The sequence below is a fragment of the Pelecanus crispus genome, chromosome Z (assembly GCF_030463565.1).
Source record: "Pelecanus crispus isolate bPelCri1 chromosome Z, bPelCri1.pri, whole genome shotgun sequence".
In the NCBI taxonomy this organism is placed as follows: Eukaryota; Metazoa; Chordata; class Aves; order Pelecaniformes; family Pelecanidae; genus Pelecanus; species Pelecanus crispus.
In genome coordinates, this window is record NC_134676.1 from 50,616,917 (window position 1) to 50,629,282 (window position 12,366).

Consider the following 12,366-nt stretch of genomic DNA (forward strand, 5'->3'; position numbering starts at 1 on the left):
TGTTTGTCAGAGATTGACAGGAATCTCTGACAAGCACACCAAAAAAAAAAAAAAAAAAAAAAGAAAATCTTGGTAATAAGATACCTCTTGTAAGTTATTTCTAGTAATTCCTAGTGTGTTTTGGCATCTCTAGAAGGCACACTTCCAGGTACTTCATGATAATCTTAAATTGTTTTCTCACAATGAATATTCTAAAAATTTTTTAGAAGGATGCAGAGGAAACACAGCTGTAACTGAGAAATGACAATCTTTATCAGCATGCTCTGTATGTGTGAACTGGAGATGCAAACAAGACTGTCCCCTGAAAGTAAAATGTCAATAAAAACATCCTGGCAAGGCCCTGAAAAAAGTGGTGCCTCTACTTCAAATCTGCCAACGATAGAGAGAGAAATGGCAAGCTTCTCTGAAAGCTATTACTTCCAACAGCTGTCAACACATTTTTTGATTTTCAGGCTAAGTTCTCACCCTCCACATAGCTAGTCACTTGGCTACACCTTGAGTCATCCAGAAGTGTACACACACAAAAAGACAGTTTTTAGGAAGAGGAAAAAGACATAAAACAGTAAGAACAGGCAACTTTCCCGTTCTGTACTGCTTCTTTAACATAATACTACCACAACTTTAGGGCTATTAAGGAACAACTTACAAATATGAAAAAATTCAAATTTCACTTCACCATCGTAGATCAGACCATGTCATAATTTCTACTGTAATTCATGATTTAGCATCCTGTTGAGTATAGCTACTGCATTGCAGATCTTTCTGTAAAGAGGACAAACTAGTGCATCCTCAATTGTGTAAGAGTCTCATGAATGTTAAAGTAAAAAACTTTCGCACTTTTACAAGAATTACTATGCGACTTGACAATCAGTTAAAGCAATCTGAGCAGAGACCTATAAAAGAGAACTTGGACTCTGCTAACTCCTCTTCAACTTCTGTGTCCTTAATAATTAGCAACTGAACATAACCATGTTGCCTTTAATTGCAGCATTCCCTAGATGGCTGAATCTGTGGAAAGTAAACCGACAGAATTAAAAGCCAGCAAATAAATTTCTTGTTCTGTAGATGTATTTTAAGAAATTTGACTAAATTATTTAGACAGGACATCCTGAAATATTTCTGTTTCATAATAGTTTTGCCATCTTTGGAAATAGTAAAGTTAATACTACAAATGGTTTTGAGTCAAAGATATGTATGGTGAAACCTGAAGAAGCGTCTTATGGTTATTCTGAACTCTTTGATGAACAATTTTCTGGCATCTTCCTCTGCTATTTGCCTGTTTCTGCACACACCTCCTGGAAAGTTCTTCACGACACCAACCACAAAGTAGTTACATTAGATTACTTTGAAGCAAGACATATTAATGCACAGACTCCTTTGAGCTCTACAGTCACCTAACGAAACACAGAACTCCCCTAATGCCTCAGTGTATTAGCACCTCTAGTACCAGGCTTCAGAACACTTCTGAAACATGAGCTCAACTTCCCCCAAAACTACTGTATACTGTAAAGGTGAAAGGTCTAAATAATACTTCTGTCTTTGCTTTTCTTCACCTTCCCATCACAATTCATTCTCTTGATGTATTTTAACCTCTACTTAACTATCATCTCTCAATTTGTTTCCTTTCTCCACAATGGCCTTTGCACGCAAAACCCTACTTTGTATCACCTTGTTTTGTGTCCTTCTTGCCCGGAAAGCCTCTGCCCGTTGATGCTATAAAAGCTAGAAACTGCTAGGGAAAAAGTTGCTACCCTCCCGTAACATACAAGGAAAAACTCCCCACAGCACTTAATTAGCGCCTAGTTACTCTTTGCAGCCTAACGTCGCAAATTTGAGGGGGAACACAGCACGCCTCTCCGGCGCTGCATGCACCACCACCAACCCCAAGCACGCTGGGCACCAAGCAGCCCACGAGGGACAAACACCCGCGGGGCGGCAACACCCCGCCGGCGGCCGCCTTCCCCCCGCCGCCTGCGGCACTCGACAGCACGCGTCGCTTCCGCTCGCCCGCAGGCCGCGGGCCAGACGGGAAGGACAGGGCCGGCCCCGCCGCCGCTGCAAGGCGGCGACGGAGGGAGGGGGAGCGCCGGCAGCCTCCGCCGCCGCCTCACACGGGGCCGACCCTCCCCACAGGCTCCGGCCCCAATCCACTCGAGGCCACACCCGAGTACCGGGGAGGCCTCGATCCCCCCCGCCAGCCTCAGGAGGCGCGGCCAGGGCGGGCCCTCACCGAGAGAGGCCAAGCACCCCCTCGGAGGGCCGCGGCGGCCACCACCGCCCCCTCCCCGCCGCGCCCCGGCCGCGCCGCCGCGCATGCGCGCCACACTCACCCGCCCGCGGCTCGCCATGGCGACCGCCATCCTCTTCCGGTCCGACGGAGCGGGGACGCGGCGGAGGCGGAAGTGACACGCGCCGCGCCCTCCCCCCCGCCGCGGTGCTGCCGGGTGCCGCCGCCAATGCTGCCCCGCGAGCAGGGCTCGCCGTCGCCGTCGTTCCGGGCAGCCTTCGGCCCCCCTCCCGCCAGCCCCGGGGGCGCCGTGCGGCCTCCCGTGGGGCGCTCCCCGCCGGCTCCCTGGGTCCGCTCCGGCGCGGCCAGCCTGACCCCCGCCGCCTTCCCTGATGTGGCCAGCGCCAGCCACTCAAACGGTGCCACCCCTCGGTGTGCCGAGGCCTGCCAGGAGACTGGCGCGGACCTCGGGAGGAGCGGCAGGGGGTCCGTAAGGAGCAGGCAGGGCTGCCTGCGCCGCGCTGCCCGCGGGCGTCTCCCTCCGCCCGAGCTGCGGGGCTGCCCGGGGACTGCTGCCCTGCGGCCCGGCGCCGGCCTGGGCCCGCCGGGGTGGGCCGCCATGTGCGTGGGGGGGTGCCCCGTGGATGAGGCTCTCCCACCCGCATCACCTGCAGCCGGGCTGCGTGGGGCATAAACACGTATGTTCAAATAGGTAACTGGCCTACTAAGGTTGGTAGACTTGAATCCAGCCTAACTTTGGGAAAAAATATACACGATTCTTTGGGTGCCCTAAAGAGGAATTACAGGTTTTGAAAAATTACCTTTGATGGCAGATATCAGGGCCCTCAGTGCACTTAGACGCCTTGGTGGCGGGACCAGCCCACAGCCTGGGACCTTGTGTCAGCTCCCCGGGGCCTGCGATGCTGCAGCAGGGCCCGTCTCCAGCCCTGCCGCAGCATAAACGGTGACCCAGCCTGCAGGTGTACAGAGATCGCAACTGAGGCCTCGCAGGATTTGGTGATACATGAGGACACGGAGGCTTCACCCTCTGAATTTCTCTACTTTATTACACATTACCACAAAATAATCACCACTAGCAAGCGTACTACCACAAAAATTGCCACTAGCAAGTGTACCTATGGTTAATATAGCAAATATGTATCTATCTTAGGCTATTACCAATTACTATCAGCAATCAATAATAGCAGCAATCAATTGCATAGTGACAATAAACGTTATAGCAGGAATCAGTAACAGCAACAACCAAGCAGGTATTTACTATTGCAGGTTACTACAAACTTACCATTAGTGAAGCAATTTACCAAGAATGTAACAGCAGATACATCATGACAGAGTATTTGTACAGATATATAATAGCAGTATCAAGAGAATTAGATTTCAGAAGGGGCCAAACCATCCTGGAGTGGAGGACACACCAATCCCAGAGGGGGACCCGACCATCCCAGAGGTGGGAGGACAGACCGAACCAACCCCAGCAGGGGTCCCAGAGGGGGACCGTGAAGTAGCAGAGTCTCACTTCAAAGATGATCCGCTGCACAGAGTCTGGAGTCAGCCAGGCCATTGCCAGTGGGATTCCAAGATCTCACATACAAGTTCTGCAGAGAATTCAGCCTCTTTAGGAAAGGAGAATTACGTGCCGCACAGGATGTTCTCAGAGAGAGAGGTTCCATTTTGGAAAAAAATTAAGTTAGTTTTGTATCATAGAGACATAAGAGGGCATAGGACACCACCACTACGATCAGCCAATGGGTGCTGTTAATTTCTGTTTTCCATCTGGAACGGCCAACAGATGATCATGCTTGCTGTTCTTTCAGATCAATTTTTATTTTGCCAGACCGTTTTCCTGCTCTTGCAGTTAGAACAGCCAATGGCAGTTATCAATTCTTACTTTCTCAAGGGTGTTTTCCCCTTTCCCAGACTATTTTTCACCTTTGCAGACAAAAAGTTGCTGTCACAGTTCCTTGTTTCTGCGCTTATCGATGGTATCTGGGGGTGTATCCAGTTTCTAGATGTCCAGCTGTACTTAAAAGAGGCCAGCTGCACTTTTCAATGATGTTTCTGGTTCCCAGGCTCACAGCTCCCAGGCTGGCAGGCATTTGCTCTGCCAGTGGTTTTCAACAGACATTTGCTTCTGTTCAGTCATTTTCCCTTTCAGCCAGGTCACCTTTTTGGCTGCTCACATCGAGCTCCCCACAGCCCTGCTTTGCCTTGCCCACAGCCTGATTGACCAGCCCAGCCTCAGCCCGGCCATCCCAGGGCTGTGTCTGATACTTTAAAACTCAATTGCCATGCTCTAGAAAACCGAACAAATAAGCTTATACTTCAAGAACACATCATCCAGCATTAGCTAAAGGCAGCATAAGGATTTTAAATGTCATCAGCTTTACTGCTTTGCTAGACCTCTACCTTCAATATATAGTCTGTTTTCATTGTTTAATTGCAATTACATTCAAAGCTAATTGAAGTGTGGGAACACTAAGATATTACTAAATGTTTTTAATATTTCGAATTTCCTAAATGCACTTATTTTTGACTATGTACCTCCTAAAGAAACTTGATCTGGTAGCAGGAGAAATGATCCTTCTTCATAGATCTGTTTCCAGGAATAATTACTGCAGCTGTGAATGAATGAATGAATGAATGAATGAAATCCTTTGAAAAAGCCTTGTTATATTCAAAATAATATAAAATTTACCATTTATATGGTGAGACAAAAATATATGTTGAAGTCAACTATGTGAAAAAGAAAAAGCTTTTGCCTTTTCAGAGACACTTCTTAAATTGTCTTTTTATGTCTTAACATAGAAATACACTTTCTAGACTGGCTCCATGGCAGCCCATGGAACTACTTAAAGTACACTAACATGTACAAATGGATCCTGAATAAGTATACATTAAACTGTTCCTGAGTCTGTCTAGCTAGTAATATCAACTCTTCTATTCTTTCACAAAACGTGTTTAATTCCTGAGAAAATAGGGGAATAAAATTATTCATATCTTTGCTTAATAACCACGGTTAGACAACAATAGAAAGCAAAGAAATTTGCCCCAGAAGCACCAACTTCACTCTTGTTTTAGCCGTCATACTCCAATACTATCTGTAGGACATATACATGTTAAAATAACCATCAAGTGAGGAACAGAATATCATACCAATGTTTAATGTGCTTTGTCAGAGCTTTGTTTAAGGTATCTCAAAATATATAATTTCAGAGTTATTACCAGATGTGTACGACAAATTCTGCTCTTTTTGTAACAAGGTAATCAAATGTGGAACCATTTTAGGTTTAAACCACTTAGCAGTATTTATTCCCTGCCTCCCTCCAGAATTCTCTTTCCTGCGAGATTTTTGTCACGAGGCAAATACATATAAATGTCTATATTAAAATCTTCCTAGACAAAGCTTGAGGGAAATCAGATTCAATCTGTTTTAAGTGTAAAGTTTAGAAAATGAAGCTTTGTTGTTACTCTTTTAGATCCTGGGGGGGTGGGGAGGGTGTCTGCTTTTTCATTTCTCTTATTTCATGTCTGGTGTCGTATATATTAAAAAAAGCATTTACAACTAGATGTAAATTGGGTAAGCTGGGTACTACTGTATTGCCCTCAGTTGAATTATTGCCTGGTCATGGCAATTGGCTGCCCAGAGAGGTGGTGGAGTCACCATCCCTGGAAGTGTTCAAAAAACGGGTAGATGTGGCACTTTGGGACATGGTTTGATCTAGTCTACCCTTGACTGGTTTAGTGTGGACTTGGTAGTGTAGATTAATGGTTGGACTGGATGATCTTAAAGGTCTTTTCCAACCTAAACAATTCTATGATTCTATAGTTAGGAAATGTCTTATGTGTAGAAGGGCTGACACATCAAACTGCCTGTGATTTCCCCTCTGGAAGAGCCATCCCGATGCTAGCAGCACCCGACACCTCAGACTAAACCCTGTGCATTTCATGACTTTGCCCTCCAAGCTTTGAGGGCAGTGCTGATGTTTATAAAAGCCCCCTACCTGGCTCGGCCCAAGCCCTACCTTGGTGGGCCCCTGCGGCCCCAAAAGGCCTTGAGAGGCTGGTGCTGTCTGTCTGCCTTCTGCTCTGTGCCAGGAGCCACACAGCTGTCATCTGGGAAACATCTGCGGAGGCAGCAGGGCCTCCAGAACAGGACTCGCAGCAGTTTGAGCTTCCCCTACAAGCCTGTGTGGAAAAGCCAAGGGCACCCCTGCCGCAAGCAGTCACTTGGCTGCAGGGCGCAGTCCTAAGATGTCACAGATGTTTAGGCTGGATTTGATGCGGCAATAAGCAGTATTTCTGGCAGCAACAGCCTCTCCTGAGACACCCCCCCCCCCCCCCCCCCCCCCATCTCTCCGAGGTCCCAGCACTTCACAGCGTTGGCCCCTCCGAGGAGCCGCTAACAGGCCCCCCCCGCGCCTTCCTGCGCCTTCCTGCGCCGCCATCACTCCGGGACAATAAGGGCGGAGCAGCCGAGTGGGCGGGGACAAGTGAAAAAGACGGGTGAAACTACCAATCGCGAGGTGGGGGCACGGCCGGCCGCGATCTGTCGGCCCAATGAGCGCCGCGGGGGGGGGCGTGGCCGCGGGAGGAAGCGCGGGGCGGCGGGCGACGGGCGGCGCGTGGGGACGGCCGCCATGGCTGACGAGATCAGCAAGGCGCAGGCCGCCCGCCCCGGCGGCGACACCATCTTCGGGAAGATCATCCGCAAGGAGATCCCCGCCAATATCATCTATGAGGACGAGCAGGTGCGGGCGGTGCGCGGCCGCCCCACGCTTGCTTGCAGCCGCCCGGGGTCGGGGGGGTGCCGCTGAGGCGCTCGGGAGCGGGGCGGGCGGGACGGACCGGGCCTCTCCGCAGCCTCCCTAAAGCATCGGGGTGCTTCGCGGCGCGGCGGGTGCCTGGGCGGATGCGGGGCCCCGGCCCCGGCCGCGGCCGCGCTGTGTCACCGGCCTGTGTGCGGAGGAGGCCTCTGGCGCCAGCTGGCACTGGCCGTGTCGCAGCCGTGCGGCATCGCAGGGCCGCGCCGGCTTTGCTGCCAGGGGGGCCGGGGTTCTCGCAGCTTGTGTAGGAGGGTGGTCGTGAAACCTGAGGGTAACCACCCGCAGGCAATCTCCTTGTGGATTGCGGGTGTACGTGCCGAAGCGGCGCACCGTCAGGTAGCTGCTTTTGCACGTCAGAAGTGCCGGCCTTGATGTGCCTCTCGATAGCGTTGTGGAGATCATACAGCTGTGCCTGCCGGGCTGTAGTTACGAACCTCCGAGAGGAATTATTAACGTAAACCCTTACAGAGAATTACAGCTTTTTCTGCTCCTCACAAAACCCAGGAACTAAAGATGCTGTTTGTCTGATTTGTGTGCTTAAAAATTATGCATAGCTTGGATCAGTGTTTTCTTGATAGGTACAGAAATGTCGCAGCTGCCATCTGTTCTCGAGAATATTGGAAATTTTCACTGCTTTTTGAAAATCATGCTTATGTTACTGCTCTGTGTTTATGCGAGGGTCTGCGTCCTTTACCCGGGTCAAAGCTGCATGAGGTTTTTCCTCAGCTGTAATGGCTACAGCAGTGTAACCTGAGCACTGTTCTTGACATTGGCTTTGATGAGTGACCTGAGGGCATAAAACCTACTCTGACTGCCATTAGTGCAGAATATTTTCTGGAAGAGTACCTGCAGTATCTCAGCTGATTTTTGCCTTAAACTGTGCAGAAATATAGAACTGCTTTTAGAGTTTAGTTGACTATAAATTATGATCTTTAATTCATTTTGTTGGTGCTATGAAGGTCTTTTTAGAGGTGGCTGGAATGTTATAAGGAGAAATGTAAAGAAGGCTTTTAATCATTAATTGACATGCAGAGAAAAGGAGATATTAAAAAGTACAAAGTCACTGTGGAATGAAGCCTTATCACTGTTGTTTCAGTTGAATCTAGACTTCCTGAGATGAAGATTGGTTTACCATGCACTCACGGACTTTTCGTGATCGTGCTTTTGTTCAATACTACGTCTGCTCTCTGCCCCATAGATAATAGATAATTATTTGCTACCGGTCTTCAGCTCATTACATTCTTTGACTCAGTTTGGCCATTTGCATTCTGGCTCTATGTGGACCACATAGAATAGAAAAACTGCTTACAAAATGACCAACTCAAAGTAAGATTTATTTAATTAGGTGCAAATTAGTTTTTTTCATCCATTCTTTGCTTACCACCCTTCTCGGTTTGGGACAAACAAGCAGTTCATCAGAGATTTAAAATTGGACATTATCTTCTGAAAGATAGGTTAAAATAGGACAGATTGGAGGTATACAAGATAAGGTGTTGTTAATGTGAGTAAAGTTGGGGCTTTTCACCATTTTTACTCTTGGCAAAGGCCACAGTTCTTCTCAGTAGAATTAAAAAGCAGTATAGTTGCATAGAAAATTCACTGTAACTGGAAGCATCTAGGAACTAAGTTTTTTGAAGAATGTAAGGTATGTGGTTATAAGTATGCACTCTTTGTGGCATAGCTCAACCAATAACTACCAGATGTTTTGCTGTTAAATGTGATGCGTAAGTCAGGGATGCCCTTTGGTTAGCAATGGCAAGGCGCATGCTCAGTGTGGGCATCTGCAGATTGTGGTGGCTGCAGCACCAAGTCCTGTTTTGGCCATTTGCACAAAGAGGCATAGCTTCCTTTTTTCTTTCTTTGCATTCTCTTATATTTCTCTTACCTATTGGAAGCTCCTAATTTGAGATTTATTTGATGTACTTACATGCTGCATGCAGTTTTTGATGGATAGTAAGTTTGGTACTTGCATAAAATTAATTGCAAGTCAACTGCTTACTACAGATAGTTATTCATATTTCAAAAGTGATGCCTTTCCCTCAGTTTGAGAATGTCTGAAGCAGAACCAGCCTTAATACGTTATTTTGAAATAATCTTTTTCTGAAATACTTGCCGCTGTTGATAACAGAAATTTAATATGGCCTCAATCGCATAACTTCAGGTTCTTTGAAATTGCCTTGCTATCTTTGACCAAGGTGACATTCAGGCACAACTGGAAGATGATTAGCAACTGTTTGCCATTTATTTTATTAAATAGGGTGTTAATAAAAAAGCGAAATAAGCATAAGTGTACCTTTTATAGGTATGCATGCTGTCAGCTCTGTTACTTGTTATGCATATGTGGAAATAATAAATCATGAACCTAACTGCATATTAACTTGCTGAGAAGACTATAGCTTTTAAATAGTACTTAACACAGAATGATTTTTTTCATACCAGCAGGTCTTGGTAAGTAGGTGTTTTGTGTTTAGAAATTAGAGGACTTTGATTTTGCTTGAGTGATATACTATTCAATATTCCTGCTTATGTTTGGGGTATCTGATAACCTGCTTAAGTGTCTGTTCAGTGGGGCATATTGATTTACTTAAACTCTTGCCTTTCTCTGAAGCACACTGTTTTAACTGTTTGCTCTTCCTCCAGTGCCTTGCGTTCCACGATATTTCACCCCAAGCTCCAACACATTTTCTAGTGATTCCCAAGAAGCCAATTGTCAGGTTATCTGAAGCAGAAGATTCTGATGAATCTGTAAGTACTCTAGAAGCTTTCTGTATGCCAGACTGTACCTCTAATTACTTCATAATTTACTAGACTTTCCCCTTCTTCCTCTTGACATTTCAAAGAGGCAAAGTAGTTTTCCGATACCATAATCCTTTTTGTCTAGCTTAGAATGGGAATGGAGTTAAGGTTTTCCAGTAAAAGTAGTGATATAAAGCAAAACGTATCTCTGGGTATGTATTTGCAGTGCAAAATGCATTGTTATTTTGGAGTCCAGTCTTGATGTCTGTTTTCGTGGTTTACAGGCAGTAGTACTTACTCTAATATGGGCTTGGGGTTTTTGGCAGGTCATAGATGAAGAAAGGGCAAGTTAGCTAAGAGGTGCTGAATATTCCATTTGTAACTATAAACATCAAGTTAAAAGATTTTGTAAACCTTTACATGATAAGATGAAGTTTCTTTTCCACCAGAATTTTGTACGTTGCCCGAAGAAGTAATGAGGGCTTTAATCGTGAGATAAACTTAGCTTCTGTGACACTTTCGTAATCTGTTACTGCCTAGTTTGAAAAAAATGTATAGCTCTTTTTTTTCCCTATATTATGCATAGTCAGTCTTTATACCTTTTCTCAGAAAGCATCAGTTGCAGGCAGACAACAGTTTGAAGAGCAGTGGCTGAATTTCTTAGAATTAGCTTACTGGCTTATCTGAATGGTTCTCTGCTCTCATTCCTTCTCTTCCTGCCCTTTCCCCTTTTTGTGTGTTTTCTGTTTGTTTTTTTTTTTTTTCTTTTTTTTTTTTTCTTCTCCAGCTTCTTGGGCATTTAATGATTGTTGGCAAGAAGTGTGCTGCTAACCTGGGCCTGACCAATGGATTCCGGATGGTTGTGAATGAAGGGCCTGAGGGTGGGCAGTCTGTCTATCACGTACATCTCCATGTTCTGGGTGGTCGTCAGTTGGGCTGGCCTCCTGGCTAAGATTTTTACACCACAAGAGTTAACTGCATGCATACAGATTACCACCAAATAGATTTAATATGTTGCCCATCAATCTAGCCACTGTTAATGTATTTTTTTTTAATGTGTGTCTACAAAGGGTAATAAATGCTCTGAACAATATTCGCACAATAAAGATTTAGCATGTGGGAATTGTCTGTGTCTGGTGTGCCTTACTGATGGAAACAATTCTGCAAGCTCTCTGGAGCTTAAGTATGTAGTGTGTTTCAGTCTGCTGTTAACAATCTCCTGTAGACAGTGGTTTGCCGAGGCACTTGAAACCTGAAAAGCATGTATTTATTTATTCCATTTCTAAGGATTTAAAAAACAGTAATCAAGAGATAGGTATACTTAAGTATTTTAGTTTGGATTGGAAAAATTCTTTCAAAGTCAATTTGGCTGTATTTCAGTTTGTGTTTTTGGAGCAGTCTTGGGCTGTGTGGATTGGATTCCTCTTGAATGAACTGGAAGATACATGCCAGGCCAGGCCAAATATACTCCAGCCACAAATGGACATTTGGTCTGTGTGTCCAAACTAGAGCTTGACAAAAGGACAAAAACCAAAATGCCGAAATGTATGTAGTATGGGTGTTAGGTTCTCACATTAGCTTTACAGATTGACTCTTACTGATCTGTACTGCTTGCTAATGTAGTATTTCCAGTAAAGGTGGCATCCATGGGGATGGCGATAAAGGTATGAAAAAGAGGCAGAGCTTACACAGAAAGTGTGGTATGAAACTCAGAAGATAGTGAACTGAGAAGAACTCAGGTTTTATGAGGGGATCACACACAGGAGGTGAGCTTGGTCTGAAAATACTTTGTTGTCCTCAGGACATTTGAAAAATGTAGAGAGTAAACTGACCACTTTAAAGGATGTGTCTCCATCTCACCAAGCAACACACAACACTCCAGCATTCAAGAGAGCGAGTTGTTATGTCAAGTTTATTTTTTGTCCAGCTGTACCCAGTAATGGGGACACTAACAAGAGCGTGGCTATGTTCAGACCGTCTGCGTGTTTAGGTTTTGTTTGTATCTGCTGGATGTTCCTTAAGAATTAAACTAGGCAAAAAGGTTGATACCTTCAGGAATGAGGGACATGGATGTGTTTGAAAGAGTCATGGAAGACTTTGAAGGGTCCACACTAGCTCCAGGTTACTGTGGAGGTACAAGAGAGTTCCTTTTTCTTTAAAGCCAGTGACTGTACTTAGACTGTCTGGTTCTGGGACTTCAAGTTAGGCAGAGACCCGAGTAACACTCTGATGACTGTCCAATAGAGAGAGCTAAACTATGCATGTGATATTTGTGTCAGTTTTTTAAAATTCAGTCACTAAGTTTGGCCTAACACCTCCTAAGTATAAAATTTTGCATTCTTTTAGGTATTGAGCTGTCCAGTCTTGTTGAACCAAGCTGACCACATGTACCCATGCAGTTCTTGAAAATTCCATGAGAGTAATTGTTGCAGATTTGGACAAACCATCCTGCCTTAGGCTACAGTTGTCTTATTTTCTCCTTTTTGTTTGTTATTTTCTTGTGTGTTGGAATTCATTTCTGTGGATCAGATTGAATTTCTCTCAAGAGCACCGTGTTAA

The 12,366-nt window shown here is 45.6% G+C and overlaps 2 protein-coding genes across 6 annotated transcripts in view; one reads left to right on the forward strand and one right to left on the reverse strand.

Moving 5' to 3' along the window:
* Positions 1–2,359, reverse strand: part of LYRM7 (LYR motif containing 7) — a 28,549-nt gene extending 26,190 nt beyond the window's left edge. For all 5 annotated transcript variants that reach the window (XM_075726374.1, XM_075726375.1, XM_075726373.1 and 2 more), the window contains exon 1: positions 2,331–2,359. In XM_075726374.1, coding sequence (XP_075582489.1) covers positions 2,331–2,348 — 18 coding nt within the window. In that variant the 5' untranslated portion in view covers positions 2,349–2,359. The remainder of the gene's footprint in view (positions 1–2,330) is intronic.
* A 4,515-nt stretch (positions 2,360–6,874) lies between these two features.
* HINT1 (histidine triad nucleotide binding protein 1) lies at positions 6,875–10,799 on the forward strand. Its single transcript, XM_075726136.1, has 3 exons — positions 6,875–6,996; positions 9,712–9,816; positions 10,595–10,799. Exons 1-3 carry the CDS (start codon positions 6,886–6,888, stop codon positions 10,757–10,759), a joined length of 381 nt encoding a protein of 126 aa, XP_075582251.1. The 5' UTR covers positions 6,875–6,885; the 3' UTR covers positions 10,760–10,799.
* The last annotated feature ends 1,567 nt before the right edge of the window (positions 10,800–12,366 follow it).